At 38.3% G+C, this 16,952-nt stretch overlaps 1 protein-coding gene across 6 annotated transcripts in view; it reads left to right on the top strand.

Moving 5' to 3' along the window:
* The window catches only part of pde4ba (phosphodiesterase 4B, cAMP-specific a), a 444,992-nt gene that overhangs the window by 405,790 nt on the left and 22,250 nt on the right, over positions 1-16,952 (top strand). Inside the window, exon 1 of one of the 6 annotated variants that reach the window (XM_062028309.1) lies at positions 9,356-9,557. The exons of the other annotated variants lie outside the window; for them this stretch is intronic. Coding sequence (XP_061884293.1) covers positions 9,495-9,557 — 63 coding nt within the window. The 5' untranslated portion in view covers positions 9,356-9,494. Of the gene's footprint in view, positions 1-9,355; positions 9,558-16,952 lie in introns of those variants that run through there. 6 annotated transcript variants of the gene reach the window in all.

Below are 16,952 nucleotides of genomic sequence, written 5' to 3'. Positions count from 1 at the left end.
GCTTGGACTAAAACGGTTCATCACAAACTTGTCAGAGACATACCTTTTTGCAGCTGATTCTTAAAAACACCAGAGTGCTGTCATTGAGGTGATCTTTGACTAGCTTTTTTGCAGAGAGCTCCTGTAACTCTGACAAAAAAAGTACACCAAAATTTGAAATATACAAAATAAGACTACTATTGAAAGAAGAAGTCCTGTCTCCCCGGGGCCTCATATTTTAAACTTGCAAAAACCTGGTTTTACGTCCTTTTTCACAGCAAAGTTGAGATGTATCAAGAGTGAACTTCATGCGTCATGTACGCACATTTCTACAGGCTGTGGTTACTTGTTGGGGCTTTGCCAACATTTGATTTCAACAATGTAAAAAAGATTGATGCAAGGACACATAATTCACTTTTTTGCCAATGCATTTGATGCTTCATATTCATATTAATATTTGTGAGGATGTCTATTAATTTATCCAGGTGATAATTTTTCCACCTATTGCAGTCACAATGTGTTCCTGTGACTTCAGCACATGTCGGGCGGAGGCTGCTGCACATTAATGGCACCGCACACTGTGAAAAACAAAACCTGCATTTGAAATTGTGTGAGTTGTGTATACCAACATTTTATTATTACTCTGGCAAAACAAACGTATACCCTTTGCCTGGGTTGAAATAAGCTATGACAATAACATTACAAAAATAAGTAGCTTCTGGCCATTTTTATTTGGTAAAAGTAGCTCTCAGAATAAAAAAGGTCGGATACCACGTACTTAAATGTTTACCATACATAAAATCAGTATGTTCACCCTTTGACCGTAGGCTGGAACAAATCATAAATCTATAAATGATGCTTTTGGCATCTCAAAATTATTGCATTTACCTGATAGTCAACACAGACAACCAGTTAAACATGTTCTTGTTACATAACATCCATACAGAAAGTGAAGTTTTTAATCTAATGAGTATTTACATTTGAATAAGCAAATGTTTACAGAGATTTAACATATTGTAATAAGTGTCTCGGAAACTGTGTGCTCTTTAGTCATTGGTTCAAATCCCTTTTACATAATATTAGCTCTATTAACTTAATTGTGGGTTTTCTCCAGGAACTCTGACTTCCTCCATCATAGGGTGGGATACTATTGGTCATATTTCACCACATCTAGTGTGTGTGTGACAATCATTGGTACTTTAATCTTTAATCTTTAATCTTAATATCGTGACATTTGTGGAATAGTTATTCTTTTGTGTATATTATTAAGGTTTAGGGTTGTACGGTGTACCGTTACTAATAAAGTACAGCGGTACTAATGAATCAAAGACGGTGGGATCTGATGTCGTTGTGGCTTTTGCAGCCCTTTGAGACATTTGTGATTAAGGGCTTATAAAAGTTGCTTCCCAGCAGTTCCACTGTAGCCACGGCACAGGAGCCAAGCGTGCAGTTTTAACAAAGTTTTAATGTGCATAGATTTTTGTCAAAGTCTTTCTCCAGCAGAACGTGACTTTTCAGTCACGTCCGTATCCTCTCTCTCCTCCTGCTCTCGGCCGCCTACTGTTAAAGACAACCGATGATTAGATTAACACGTACTACCTGGGAAATCTAATCACCTGTCAGCTGTGTCTCGCCGTCAGCACATGCCTTGCCCCCATCCGATGGTGCTCGTCCTCAGCACCACAGACAGAGGCGGTGACCTTTGCTCCTGCAGGCGCGCTGGCCATACCTCCCTCCATAAGGGGTATAAAAGTAAACTTTGATTGATTGATTGATACTATGTGTTGGAGCCAAAATTCCTTATTTGTTTATATTGTTTTTATTTTATTTTCTCTAAATTGATTGTTGGGCTCAGCATGTTTAATTTCCTTTTTTGGCAGATTGCTCCGCCCACTTCCTGTTAAGAACCAGGAAGTGTTGACAGGGAGGGGACTGTTGCTATGGTGCAGTTACCATGGTAGCCTCCATAAATTGGGCTCAGGTGTGAGCATGGGAGGGCGATTGGAGGACAAACAGTTTTCGACCGTGTTCGTGGTCGTGTTTGTGTCGTGACGTGTCATGTGGTATCGTGTTGTATCGTGCCGTGACAATGCTGTGATAATGTGCCATTCAAGGTCAGCATACTTTGTTATTTAACCTACATTTGATTTAATTTAGATAGCTGGAATAAACGGATTGTCATATCCAAACACAGTTCTACAGTACTGGACATTCTATCATTTACACGCGTCAAACTGGTCAACACAGTCGCCCTCGGTACCAGCCCAAAGGTAAGGGCTGTACACTATGCTACCTCTAAATAATACCGGTACTTTTTTTTTTTTTTACAGTCATGACGGCGCGCTGTTGTCATGTCATGACATTGCTGGTAAAACAAGCTAAAGTGCATGTTAGGCAACGCAAACGCATGGAGTACTTACAAGCAGACACATTGTGGAGACAGAAGGACGCATTTTGGCTTAAAAACTAAAGACAAAGGTGAACCTATGAACACTGATTTTTGGGCCTCGAGCGCCCCTTACAGGGGTGCCAAAAAAACATCAGTTTCTCATCTGTGGGCTGTATGGACCAGTTGTAATACACTCTTCTACCACTTGTGGCAGTAGTGACAATATAAAAAGTCTGGGGCTAAAGTTAAAAGTTAAAGTACCACTGATAGTCACACACACACTAGGTGTGGTGAATTTACCCTCTGCATTTGACCCATCCCCTTGTTCCACCCCCTGGGAGGTGAGAGGAGCAGTGAGCAGCAGCGGTGGCTGCACTCGGGAATCATTTAAGTGATTTAACCCCCAATTCCAACCCTTGATGCTGAGTGCCAAGTGTCATAAATAAGTTTCTTAAGTGCAAAAATTATGACTAAAGTGGTAAATCTGTATTTTAATTTGCACTTTAATTTTATTGAGAGTTTAGTTAAGAGACAAACTCATTATTAATTTAGTTTGTTTTAGCACAGCATAATTGTATGTACATTTTTCGTCAGGTATTTATTTATGAGTCCTTTTTATGCAGTATATTTGCTTAGTACTTATTTTTCTAATCATCCTGACCCAAGCTTAAGGTTTATGTGTTAAATAAATAATACTCTTTGTGATTAACACATTTTTTCATATCATTTGACAAGGTTGTTAACAGTAGGTAAGTTAGATATAATTATTGCATATAGTTAAAATCAAGAGTAAGATTACTAATTCAGTGAGTAATTTTTGAAAGGGCTCCGAGACCCTATGTAGTGTGAAAGTTGGCCCCGAGGTCAAAAAAATTAGGAACCTCTGCTTTAAAACATAGTTAGCTAGCTAGCGGCTAATGTTCATCCGCTGTTGGCAGTGTTTTAGCAACTTCTAAACCACTAGTACTTTCCCCCATGGCGACAAATAAACTAGATTTCTTACAAGTTATTATCCCTGCAGGGGGCGAGGAATAGCTAAACATGCTTCACTACAGTGCACGCCATAAGAGATACAATAGCCAACCGCTAACAGCAAGCTAGCGCTCCTGAATGTAAACAAATGCCAAGTGTGGATCTATTCAAACATCGACTGTAACGATACCAAGTACAATAGCCGTATGTAGTTGACACTACAATGATTACATTGATATTTTTCAATATCACAAAATCTTTTGTCATTTTGTGTTGTTTATAAACCCAAGAAATACCTCTCTGGATACAGGAAAACTTCAATTATGACTAATTTATGACCCTGTAACTACTTGATATTGGATTGATATCACAATTTGTAGTGTCAACCAAAACTTATGTAAAGTATCAAACAACAAAAGAATAACTGCTTATTACATTTTAACAGAAGTGTAGATAGAACGTGTTAAAAAAGAAAGTAAGCAGATATTAACAGTAAATGAACAAATAGATTAATAATCCAGTTTCTACTGCTTGTCCCTCATAATTTTGACAGTTTACGAAACACAGGATCAGGTGTAAATTAATTTGTGCTGGCTCACTTTAGTCATACTTTCTGCGCTTAAGAAACTTCTCTATGACTTTAGCTCCAGACTTTTTCTGTTTGTTTGAGATTGTCATGACTGCCACAAGTGGTGGAAAACTGTATTACAACTGAGTACCTCTATGGCCCATGCGGACCGCAGCTGTGGAACAGATTTGCGGGCCCCTAAAAAAAGAAACACTCTATTAAAGCACAAGCAAAGCTGATCTACTAAACTTGTGCGCAGAGGATTGCGTCTCTTTAATTAGCAAAATAGAGAGCACAATCTATTTAGCGTGTCTGTCTTCATGTGTATGCTGATTATCATAACGCCCACAGTAGCAGAAGGGGGAGATGCAAATATAAATATTTAGTGCTCGCAATGTGATTTATCAAACCTGAATCTACGTGCAAACTGGCACATTTACGCACAAATGGCTGTAAAAATGAAAGAATACCCCACCCTTCACCTGCTGTAAACTGAAACATTTTTTTATTCTCCATTTTTGTTTCTAATTTGTTCATTGAAACATTCACACGTGTATTTTATATCCCTGCTACGATAATTGCTAAAAAACTATGATCAATTAACAAAAAGATTCCTATGAACTGACTTGGTACAAAAGTGACATGTTACACTGCACGTAACCTCATGTGGATCAAACACGCCGATAAGAAACCTGCGTCAAACACATTTGTTTACGTAAATAGGGTGAAGCCTCTGAAATACAATCCATTTCCTCCCGAGCCTTGTTTCTATTTGAAACTAGAAATTACACAACATCTACTCTCCTTACATCTGACCTGCTTTAATTACCGTACCCATCGGCGAAGATGACCCCTAGGACCTCTCGTATCTAGGATGGAAAAAGTATGAAAGAAGAGAAGGACGAAGGCGAAATGCGAGTGCTTTCCCCTTTACATCCAAATTCAAAGTGCAAGGTAAATTATTTAGAGTTAACTCTAAGATACTGTATGTCCTGTTGTGGTGGCTCGCTGTTATGGCACAGTCAGAACTAGAGTTGTCCCGATACCAATATTTTGGTACCGGTACCAAAATGTATTTCGTTACTTTTCGGTACTTTTGCAAATAAAGGGGGACCACAAAAAATGTAATTGTTGGCTTTATTTTAACAGAAAATCTTAGGGTACATTTAATATATGTTTCTTATTGCAAGTTTGTCCTTGAATAAAATAGTGAACATACAAGACAACTTGTCTTTTAGTAGTAAGTAAGCAAACAAAGGCTCCTAATTTAGTCTGTTAACATATGCAGTAACATATTGTGTCATTTTCCATTCCATTATTTTGTCAACATTATTAAGGACAAGTGGTAGAAAATTAATTATTAATGTACTTGTTCATTTACTGTTAATATCTGCTTACTTTCTCTTTTAACATGTTCTATCTACCCTTCTGTTAAAATGTAATAATCACTTATTCTTCTGTTGTTTGGATACTTTACATTAGTTTTGGATGACACCACAAATTTGGGTATCAATCCGATACCAAGTATTTAAAGGATCATACATTGTTCATATTCAAAGTCCTCATGTGTCCTTCATATAAACAGCGTGCCGGCCCAGATACGTTATAACATCTACGGCTTTTGGAGAGTGCACAACTGAAACACACAACGAGGATGGACAATTCAACCCTAAACTCACTCCTTTCCTGCAAATTAAATTTCACAGATGCTGCCCATACCTATGCTCCTTCAAAGGCTGTGCTACTGGCTGCAAAGTATTGCACTTTCAAATACAACAATGAGTAGATGAGTGTTATGTGTGTGTATATGTGTAAATAAATGAACACTGAAATCCCCCCCCAAATCTCCCGAATTCGGAGGTATGGTATTAACAGCACAGAAAAGAAACTGTTTAAGTAGCACAGGATTACATAACATAAATAAAACAGAAAAATATTCTTTCTACGTAAATTAAATAACATAGCAGTGCAAATAATACATTTTTGGCAGCATTTCTCGTGCGAAATATGCCCGGCTTGGCCACTCGAGGACAGTTTTGTTTTGGGCTTACAGGGTAAACAACTCAAATAAATGTTTTATACATTTGTCCAAATGTGGCCAAGTAGACGCATTGTGGGTTTCCTGGACGTGGTCTACATCGCTGAAAGAAAAATCTAAGGAAGAGAATCCCTCCTGCCATCTTCCACTAGTTTTATTTAATATATAAATCGCTCTTCTCTCGTACAACTCTCTCGTCGTCATTTGGGATGTCTGATGTGATTTCCCTTCCTGGTTCCATGACCCGCCCTATCTTGCCCCTGATTGGCCTGTCCCTAATGTTTTGCTCTAATCTCAACCAATCGTGACTCATCAAAGTAAACAACCAATCAATCATGGACGTTCTTATACGTGCAATCACTCTTGGAAGGAGGAAGGGGAGGGGTTTAGTACCCAGTGGAGGGAAGCGGGGGCGAACAAGGAACACAACAAATAAGGGCGTATGGTCATTTAACGTGAAATAAATTATATCGATATTACGATATTTTCTTACTTCATATCTTGTTTAAAAATATATCGATATATCTTACAAACTCGATATATTGCCCAGCCCTACCCCACCATGTAATTCAAATGAGCAAAATACGTAGATATTACATGTTATTATGAATGTGCATGTTACTACGTTAAGTATATACTTACAGCATGTACTGAACGTTTTCTTTCTTCTTTTTTTAAATATTGTTATTTTGATGGTTTTCGTTACTGTTTACAAACTCAGGTAATAGATCTCTGGATACAGGAAGGCTTTGAGGGCAAACCAAATTATTTAAATGGTAGGTTTTGCTTTGTTTCGTTGTTGTGGACGGGCCACATTATTTTTTTATTTTTTTTAAATGCTATGTAGCATTCTACACTACAAATACATACAAATACATCATCTGATTTACAACAATACTCACAAATTCCAAATTTAATAACTTAGACTTAGACTTAGACTTCCTTTTTATTGTCATTCAAATTTGAACTTTAAAGTACAGATAAGAACACAATTTCGTTGCATTAGCTCGTGGTAGTGCAGGATAAAAAAGCAATAAGGTGCATATATAAATAAATAGATTACTGTACAGATACATATATTGCACTTTTGCATATGCATCCAGGTTTATGGATGTATGTTATATTGTCTTTATATTCCAGCCAGTTAATCCATTTTTGGGGGGAATTGAAGGGATTATTATGATGCGTTCAAGAGTCTTACGGCCTGAGGGAAGAAGCTGTTACAGAACCTGGAGGTTCTGCTTCTTTCTAGAGTCCAGCAGTAAAAACAGTCCTTGGTGGGGGTGGGAGGAGTCTCTGCAGATTTTCTGAGCCCTGGTCAGGCAGTGGCTTTTTGTGATCTCCTGGATAGAAGGAAGAGGAGTCCTGATGATCTTTTCCGCCGTCCTCGCCACTCTCTACAGAGACTTCCAGTCTGAGGCACTGCAGGTGATCGGTAGGTTGTGGGTTCAAACCCCGGCCGAGTCATACCAAAGACTATAAAAATGGGACCCATTACCTCCCTGCTTGGCACTCAGCATCAAGGGTTGGAATTGGGGGTTAAATCACCAAAAGTAACTTTCGGGCGCGGCACTGCTGCTGCTCACTGCTCCCCTCACCTCCCAGGGGGTGAACAAGGGGATGGGTCAAATGCAGAGGACACATTTCACCACACCTAGTGTGTGTGTGTGACAATCATTGGTACAATAAGATAAGCTTTATAAAAATGTGCTATTATGTTTTCATTGATTACTTTCTATAAAACATTTTCTATGATCTATTGCACTAGTATCGAATTGGGACTCCTTTGGGGCATATTAGTCTGTACATTTACTTCCTGAGTCGAATAAACAATAAAAAGGTGAATGCTTACGCTCTGTTTTGACTTTGACAAGTTTGATGTACACTTAGGGCAGGGGGCGGCAACCCAAAATGTTGAAAAAGCCATATTGGACCAAAAATACAAAAAACAAATCTGTCCAGGGCGGCAAAAAATGAAAAGCCGTATATAAGTCTTATAATGAAGGTAATGACGAAGTGTCTATATTAGCTATAATAGCCTACTATCAAAATGACTATGTGTCGCAGGCTAAAGCAAATCTTTGTTGACAGAAATGTTGAAATTTAATATTTATTCTACACATTTTTACAACATTAGAAACCATTAGTAAATCAGAGGCTACTCAGAAGGTGAGATAAGTCCTGGAAATTACTGGCTTTTAACGGCCAAAGGTATAGATGTGTGTCCAAGTTAAAGGAAACGGCAGGCTGTCTTCTTTTGATAGATTTATTACAATCTTTGGCAAGCTGGGTAACGTTTGCTGTGGTCTGGAACAACATGGCACACAAACAACTATCTGAAATGCAGCCAATATTACATACAGACAATGTGTCATGAGACATGCAAAACTAAATTATATACAAAGAGGGTAAAAAAGTAAAGGATATTAAATAAGCTCAGATATACCTACAAATGAGGCATAATGATGCAATATGTACATACAGCTAGCCTAAATAGCCTGTTAGTATCGATTAGCTTGCAGTCATGCAATGACCAAATATGCCTCATTAGCACTCCAACAAGTGACGCTCAGCTTAAAAGTTTGGTGGACAAAATGAGACAAGGAAGGAGTTTTTACATTTTACATGTAAACAAACTGTTGCGTCAGTTGGGAGAGTGGCCGTGCCAGCAACCTGAGGGTTCCCGGCTCAATCCCCACCTTCTATCAACCTCGTCACGTCCGTTGTGTCCTTGAGCAAGACACTTCACCCTTGCCCCTGATGGGTCGTGGTTAGGGCTTTGCATGGCAGCTCCCGCCATCAGTGTGTGAATGTGTGTGTGAATGGGTGAATGTGGAAATAGTGTCAAAGCGCTTTGAGTACCTTGAAGGTAGAAAAGAGCTATACAAGTATAACCTATTTACCATACCATTTACACTCCACACTGTGGTGAGTTCAAGAACCGCTAAAATTAATAGGTCAAATCGATGTTCACCAAATACTCTCATCAGTGAAGCATACACACAAACATATTAAACAGTGGGCTTTCTAACAATTGGGAATGATTGTGTCATGTTTGTCCTCAAAAAACATACTAAAACAAACAAAAAAAAATTTCCCCGTCTTTTTCCATTTTCAATCCTTTTTTAAAAATGCTCCATGGAGCCACTAGGGCGGCACTAAAGAGTGAAGGGCTCAGTCGTGGAAAGGAGTGTGTTTAAGGAGTACGTCACGGCAACCACAGAAATGTTCTGGTCATCAGTTGCATTGCGACTGTGTAAAAAGCTGGCTGCAGGACCGTCGAAAGGCAAGGAAGCAGAGTACTGAGGCGGGACTACCCACATGAGGGAGTGTGTTTGGGGCAGAGGCCTCGCTCTCTCTCTCTCTCTCTCTCTCTATCTATCTCTCTCCATCATGCACGTAGGAACACATGGCCAATGATCTAAAGCCGAGTCAGACCTCACAGCCCAAACTGAGTCACTCGAGCTGTGGTGTTTCTCAGCGTCAGAGAGCCGAGGCTTGGTCCTTGAACTCATGCTGTAGTCACACTTTGCACTTACAGCGACAACATGGGAGCCTGCTACTTTGACAAGAAAGAGAGGAAGTTAGGGAAGCTCAATGGTTGGAGAAAGGTAAGCCTCCTTTACAAATGTTGTCCTGATAAAGTGAGTTTATCTGCGTGGACTTGAATATCTGCTGTGGTTAGTCTGTAAGCGCCTTCAGTCTTAACTCTTTGCTCAAACATGTGGTTGGTTGTCGCTCCAATTTTTCATGTGTGGCTTTAGAAAAAATGATACACATTTATAGATTATTATATTATATATATATCAGGCAGCCATTATCATTAATAGTCACACTGCAAATGTTTTCCACTTGCCCAAGATACACCATTTTATTTCTAGAAATGTCCTTGTTTTAAGAGCTATTTACTTATTTTTAATCGTTGACTAATGTCAACATAAATAATTATATTGTCTCTATTCTACTTTAAAAATGTTAAAATTGAGAAAGTAACTATTATTAGTATTTTGGTTTTCCCCACATAGATTCTGCAACATCCTGAGGATGCTTAGTTTAAGAATTCCAATTTGAATAATGCTTGTTTTCAGAATAAAAATCATATTTTTAGTTTCGAATTCTTGCTAACTTCTGAATATACACATATTAATTTAGATTTCAATTAACTAGCTGCATGGTCAGATAATTTCACTAGTTTTTAGTATTTTTCCCCAAAATCTAGTCCTATATTTCTAAAAGTGTGTTGATGCTAAATGGTAAATGGTAGAGAACAGCAACATACAAACTCAACAGGTATAGATTGTCTTTTGTCCCACTGGCAATCAAAGCACTTAATAACAGAAAAAATACTGTAATAACCGGATGCAATAATAAGGAGTGCAATATTGGGATAGTGCAATACGGGAAGTTTAGTTATTATTAAACCCATCTACATGTTACACCTGTTTTTTTTTAACTTTTGTTCTCTGCATAACTCTATTTCTGTCTAAAGAGAGCGTTATTGATAAACTTTTCAAACATTTTGATTCATATACTCAAGACCAGCGGAGAAGACTCATGCGATTTTAGTCTCAATGAATCAAAGAACCTGTAGTCTAGTGAAACTTTGGATTTTAAACAAAAACATGACATTTTTAAATTCCTTAATGACTTTTATTATGCTTTGGCTATAAATTCTTCTAATTTTCCTCGAATCTATTTTATAATTAGTCGCTGCTTCCTTCCAAGCCAATTAAGTGCTATGTTCCAACCTAAAATTTGCTAAACCACATTGCATCCTACTTTGGCCTTTAAGAGGAACACAGGATAAATGTGATTTATTATTCTGGGAAATATTGCATCTCCCTTTCATGGCTCCAATTTTCATGGCAAAATTGAACGCAGGTGGCTTCAAAAGTTACACAACTGTAGTTGTCGCAACTGATTTTACCACCTTGCATCACGTTTGCTTGAGCAAGAGTTGCCCAAGGACAACAAGCAAAATTGTGCATGATTTAAAATACCCTTCCTAATTTGGGGGGGGGGGGAAAAAAAAGTTCTGATTGTATTCTAAAGTTACGTTTAAAAGTTTGCAGTTCGTTTGTGTGAAACGTGTGACTCAACTCCCTCGTGATATGCACAAAAATTTACTATATATTAGTATTATTATGAAGTGAAGTAAAGTGAAGCAAATTATATTTATATAGCGCTTTTCTCTAGTGACTCAAAGCGCTTTTACATAGTGAAACCCAATATCTAAGTTACATTTAAACCAGTGTGAGATCATTATAAGATCACACTTGACTATAGTTTGTTCCAATGTGTATACACCCTTTGGTTGTGTTAGTCTGTTATGTTTGGAGATGTGTAAAGATGAAGGAAGTCATTCATTCCACTGAGCCTGTGCTGCTGCAGGCTTGACACAGGCGCCCACTAGTGGGCTCAACTCTCCACCTTTTAAAAAAAAAAAAAAAAAAGACAGCTGATTTAAAAAAAAAAAAGTGTGTGTTGGATATATAGGCCTATATGAATAATTGTCAACACAAGCCTACGATTGATTGATGGATGGATGGATGGATAGATGGATGGATGGATGGATGTATAGGTACGCCTGTGCAGTGAGCTGTCTGATGGGATCACATCTGAAGTGTGTTTATTCTTTTATTTTTTTTCCCCTGCTCTCACCGAAATGCCACGGGCTCCTTCTCTGTCACAGCAGCGCTCCGCTTAATCAAGCCAACCCCCCGCAAACCTGGGGAGAGACAGGGAGGCAGAGAGAGGGACTAGAAGGGAGACGGCGCTGAAAAACAGATAAGGAAAAATAAACATGGAGGGGATGCGTAAAAAGACATAACAGACGACAGAAGAAATCATCCAATTAGGAAAATATTCCATAGCCTTCTGAGCAAGGGGCGTAGCACCAGATTCTAGGCCCCCATACACAAGACCTCTGAAGGGCCACCCCATACACACACACTTGGTATGTTTACCTACTCAGTGGCCTAGTGGTAAGAGTGTCCGCCCTGAGATCGGTAGGTTGTGAGTTCAAACCCCGGCCGAGTCATACCAAGGACTATAAAAAAATGGGACCCATTACCTCCCTGCTTAGCACTCAGCATCAAGGGTTGGAATTGGGGGTTAAATCACCAAAAATGATTCTCGGGCACGGCCACCGCTGCTGCTCACTGCTCCCCTCACCTCCCAGGGGGTGAACAAGGGGATGGGTCAAATGCAGAGGACAAATTTCACCATACCTACATTGCAAAAACTGAAATCTAAGTAAGATTAAATATCTCAAATAAGGGTGATATTTGCTTATTTTCTGTCTGATAAGATGATTCTTCTCACTAAGCAGATTTTATGTTAGAGTGTTTTACTTGTTTTAAGGGTTTTGGTCCTAAATGATCTCAGTAAGATATTACAGCTTGTAGCTGATATTTTATGACCTATATTGAGTAAAACATGCTTGAAACTAGAATATCAACTTATGCAAAGCTGTGTCATCAACACTCACAAGTATAAAACTACTTTTTTAGAGTAATAATTTCTTACTTCAAGCATGAAAAAAAAAATCATGATGCCGAGCGCATATCATTATGTCAAGATAATGGCACTAGCATTTACTTTATTTAAGAATATTTTTCAACATATTGAGCAAAAAGGTCTCTTTTTTTTCTACCAAGAAAAGTGCACTTGTTATTAGTGAGAATATTCTTATTTCAAAGTATTTTTGGGTTCATTGAGGTTAGCTAATTTTACTTGTTTTGGAAAGTCTTGACAAGCCAAATTTTCTTGTTCTATTGGCAGATAATGTTGCTTAGTTCAAATAAAATACCCCTAATTTTTGTATAATTTTTTATTGTTTTTGAACACTTTTTGCAGTGTAGTGTGTGTGTGACAATAATCGGTACTTTAACTTTTAACTTGACATTTACTAAACACTGATTATTGCATGGATTGGGTTGAAAGTAGCTTTTTAACACACATGGCAAGGTATTTCGACTTTTTAAAGATGGGATTGTAAATAACTTGGGTTTTTATTTTAAAAATAAATGATCCAACAAACCATAGGCGCCCATCTACATTTCTGCCAGCGGGTGCTCTGTCTGTGTGTATTAATTTTAAAAAAAATAGACGTTCAGTGAAGTTAATATCCCATATGATTTGTGGATTTATTATTTTGTAAAACGGACCAAACTCGCCACAAAATTAACTACAACAAGATTGATTTTCCAAAAATTATTTTAAAGATTGAAAGTTGCCATCAATCCCACGTGGGTGCTCAGCATGATCGGCGCATTTTTACCAGCCCGAATAAAATGATTGGTGTTTACGGCGGTCACTCACCCTGTCTCGTCAACACATAAGTGCAGGGAGTGTGTGCACACATACAAGAGCATTTCAAGAGAAGTAACAATTTACAGTCATGTTGTTGTTATGATGGAATATACATTCAATGACAGCTAACACTACCTATCCAAGTTGCTATTATGAGCTAACAACACCCAAAGCTAATACGCGTGCATGTTTTACATAATTACGTAATAACATCATTACATACGAGAAGCCGTAAGAGGACGGGATATACCAGGGGTCCCCAAACCCGCAAGCGTCCAAAATACGGGAAGCCCCAAATAAATTTAAAAAATATTTTTTTTTTTTTTTTTTTTATTATAATTTTTTTTAAATCGCTTGTTACTCTCCGTGTCTCCTAGCCACTTAGGCAAATCATATTGTCTAAAAATGCATTTTCCCATCGATAACACCATCGCGCTCGGAATATATATATATATATATATATATATATATATATATATATATATATATATATATATATATATATATATATATATATATATATACATTCGTTAGGTCAGGAAAAAACACAAGTGGCTATATCATCCCTACAAGCCTGTTTTGCAGGCTTCCCTGCTCGTCAGGGGATAATATATATATATATATATATATATATATATATATATATATATATATATATATATATATATATATATATATATATATATATATATATGTCAGGGGATTTTATAATATATAAACCTGCGAAACAGGCTTGTAGGGATGATATAGCCTCTTGTGTTTTTTCCTGACCTAATGTATATTCCGCTCTACCCCGGAATTGAGCACTGTATAACGGAAAAACCACAGAAACCTCTAATATATATACACTACCGTTCAAAAGTTTGGGGTCACCCAAACAATTTTGTGGAATAGCCTTCATTTCTAAGAACAAGAATAGACTGTCGTGTTTCAGATGAAAGTTCTCTTTTTCTGGCCATTTTGAGCGTTTAATTGACCCCACAAATGTGATGCTCCAGAAACTCAATCTGCTCAAAGGAAGGTCAGTTTTGCAGCTTCTGTAACGAGCTAAACTGTTTTCAGATGTGTGAACATGATTGCACAAGGGTTTTCTAATCATCAATTAGCCTTCTGAGCCAATGAGCAAACACATTGTACCATTAGAACACTGGAGTGATAGTTGCTGGAAATGGGCCTCTATACACCTATGTAGATATTGCACCAAAAACCAGACATTTGCAGCTAGAATAGTCATTTACCACATTAGCAATGTATAGAGTGTATTTCTTTAAAGTTAAGACTAGTTTAAAGTTATCTTCATTGAAAAGTACAGTGCTTTTCCTATATATATATATATATATATATATATACATACATATATATATATATATATATATATATATATATATATATATATATATATATATATATATATATATATATATATATATATATATATATATATATATATATATATATATATATATACATACAGCCCGACCCCCGGCTAAAAAAATTTAACCCAATGCGGCCCCCGAGTCAAAACGTTTTGGGACCCTTGGGATATACGGTGTAATATACATTGGGAAGTTGGCACCCTCTAGGCATCTGTGTAAATGTTGAAAACATCCATCCATTTTCTACCACTTGTCCCTTTTGTATATGAAATACACGCGTCATCCTCTTGTGTTGTCCTGCATGTCGGAGAAAAACATGCGCTGAATAAGCAGTAAGATGCAATATTGCAGTCATGTGTGTTTAAACGTGCAAGTGACAGCGTCCAGTCTGCTTAACTGCAGAGAATGACATTTGACTGCGCCTCTTCTCCGTGTATTCGTGCACTGAGGCGTTTTTTGTTTTTTTTTCAACCTCCGGGGGAGCATAACTCTTCAAGACTACAGCGAGACATCCCCCACTGTTATTTGTGGTTTCTTTATATATTATGCAGTGCGGTATTACATAAAGGGCTGCCTCCTCCCTTGCTTCGACGCCCCCCTTTTCTCACATCATCTTCCTGCTTCTGGTTCTTTCCCTCAGTGGGTGGATAAGCTGGAATCCTCCCAGGGAAGCTTTCATCTATGCACACACAACCAACCCAAATGCGCATTTTGGAGCCAAAAAGGTTCTCTGGGAACTGGTGTTTTCCCAGGGAAAAAAAAAAATATATGGCTGTTAAACGGAAGGGTCTCTGTCCTTGAGTCGTGACAAAAACGGGCTCATGATGTAACCGTGAAGGCCGGTCAGGTGCACAAGGCAGCAGGACAAAGCATCGATCGTGCCTGCGAGGCAGCGAGATAGAGATTGATGACTCCGTTGGCAAGTGGCAGCCAGTGGAGAAATCGACATGTAAGTGGTGGATGGTGAGGCAGCGAAGGGGGGGAGGCGCAGGAGGGTCTCTGAGCCCAGGCGACGCGTGTGGCGAGTCCTCGTGACAGCTCAGCGACGACAACACATGTCTGCCTGCAAAGGAAAAGGGGGGAAGCCTCTCCTCGCTCCCTTTTCCATTCGCCCTGGCTTGCGGGATGCTGTTGCCATGGTGATTGGATGTTCTGGTAATTGGGACACACGCGGCAGACAGAGAAACGAGTGGGCTGATGTCACCTGAATCGAGAAAAAGGATGCAATTATCGCCGATGTCGGCTTTTTCTTCTCCTGTTCACACACTGAAGTTGCTGTTTAAAAAATGGCATGATCCTGCTATGACGGGATGAACGGGCTCGCAATGGCTGCCGTGTGTTCGCAGACAAAAGAAAAAAGGGGAGGGGGGGGCTGCACGGACTGATAATAGATTATGATGATAAGATGCTGCACAGTCACATTCCTGAAAATGTGACCGGCGTTCATTGTCTCACTGTGGACGCTGCGGCACGTTTATCTCAAAGCGGCTGAGTTAAAGGGGAACGGCACTTTTTTAGCAACGTTGTCCATCTTTCACAATCTCTACGTGAGACAAGAACGAACACGTCTTTCCCTTTTCTGCTGGTACACACTGCAAAAAGTCAGTGTTCAAAAACAAGAAAAAAATATACAAAAATGAGGGGTATTTTATTTGAACTAAGCAAAATTATCGGCCAATAGAACAAGAAAATGTGGCTTGTCAAGACTTTCCAAAACAATTAAAATTGGCTAATCCAAAAATACCTTAAAATAAGTATATTCTCACTAATAACAAGTGCACTTTTCTTGGTAGAAAAAAAAAGAGACCTTTTTGCTCAATATGTTGAAAAATATTCTTAAATGAAGTAAATGCTAGTGCCATTATCTTGACATAATGATATGCACTCGACATTACATTTCTTGAAACCAGCAAACTTATACTAAAAACTAATTTATTGTTCTTAATGGAAAGGCAACAAGGCAACCGCTTGTTACTCTCGGGGTCTCCTAGCCGCTCAGGCAAATCATATGGTCTAAAAATGCATTTTTCCATCGATAACATGACATCATCGCGCCAAGTGCGTGCTCTTTCAGTCAATTAGTGCGCATATATACAGCCCGGCCCCCGGCCAAAATTTTTTTAATTGTAATTTTGAAAAATTCATCTGAATGTGCATGAACTATTTCTCTTCAAAATTGTTTGAAATGTCAAATGTTTAAATATTAACTGTCAGTTTACTGTACTGTGCCAACTGTACTACTATACGAGTGTGTGTTTTCTATTGTTTCATTGAAAATAAAACAGCAAAGTCAATTTGGCTGTCATCCGTTTTAAT

Source organism: Entelurus aequoreus, linkage group LG19 (genome assembly GCF_033978785.1).
Source record: "Entelurus aequoreus isolate RoL-2023_Sb linkage group LG19, RoL_Eaeq_v1.1, whole genome shotgun sequence".
In the NCBI taxonomy this organism is placed as follows: domain Eukaryota; kingdom Metazoa; phylum Chordata; class Actinopteri; order Syngnathiformes; family Syngnathidae; genus Entelurus; species Entelurus aequoreus.
This window is presented reverse-complemented; position numbering and strand designations above follow the sequence as displayed.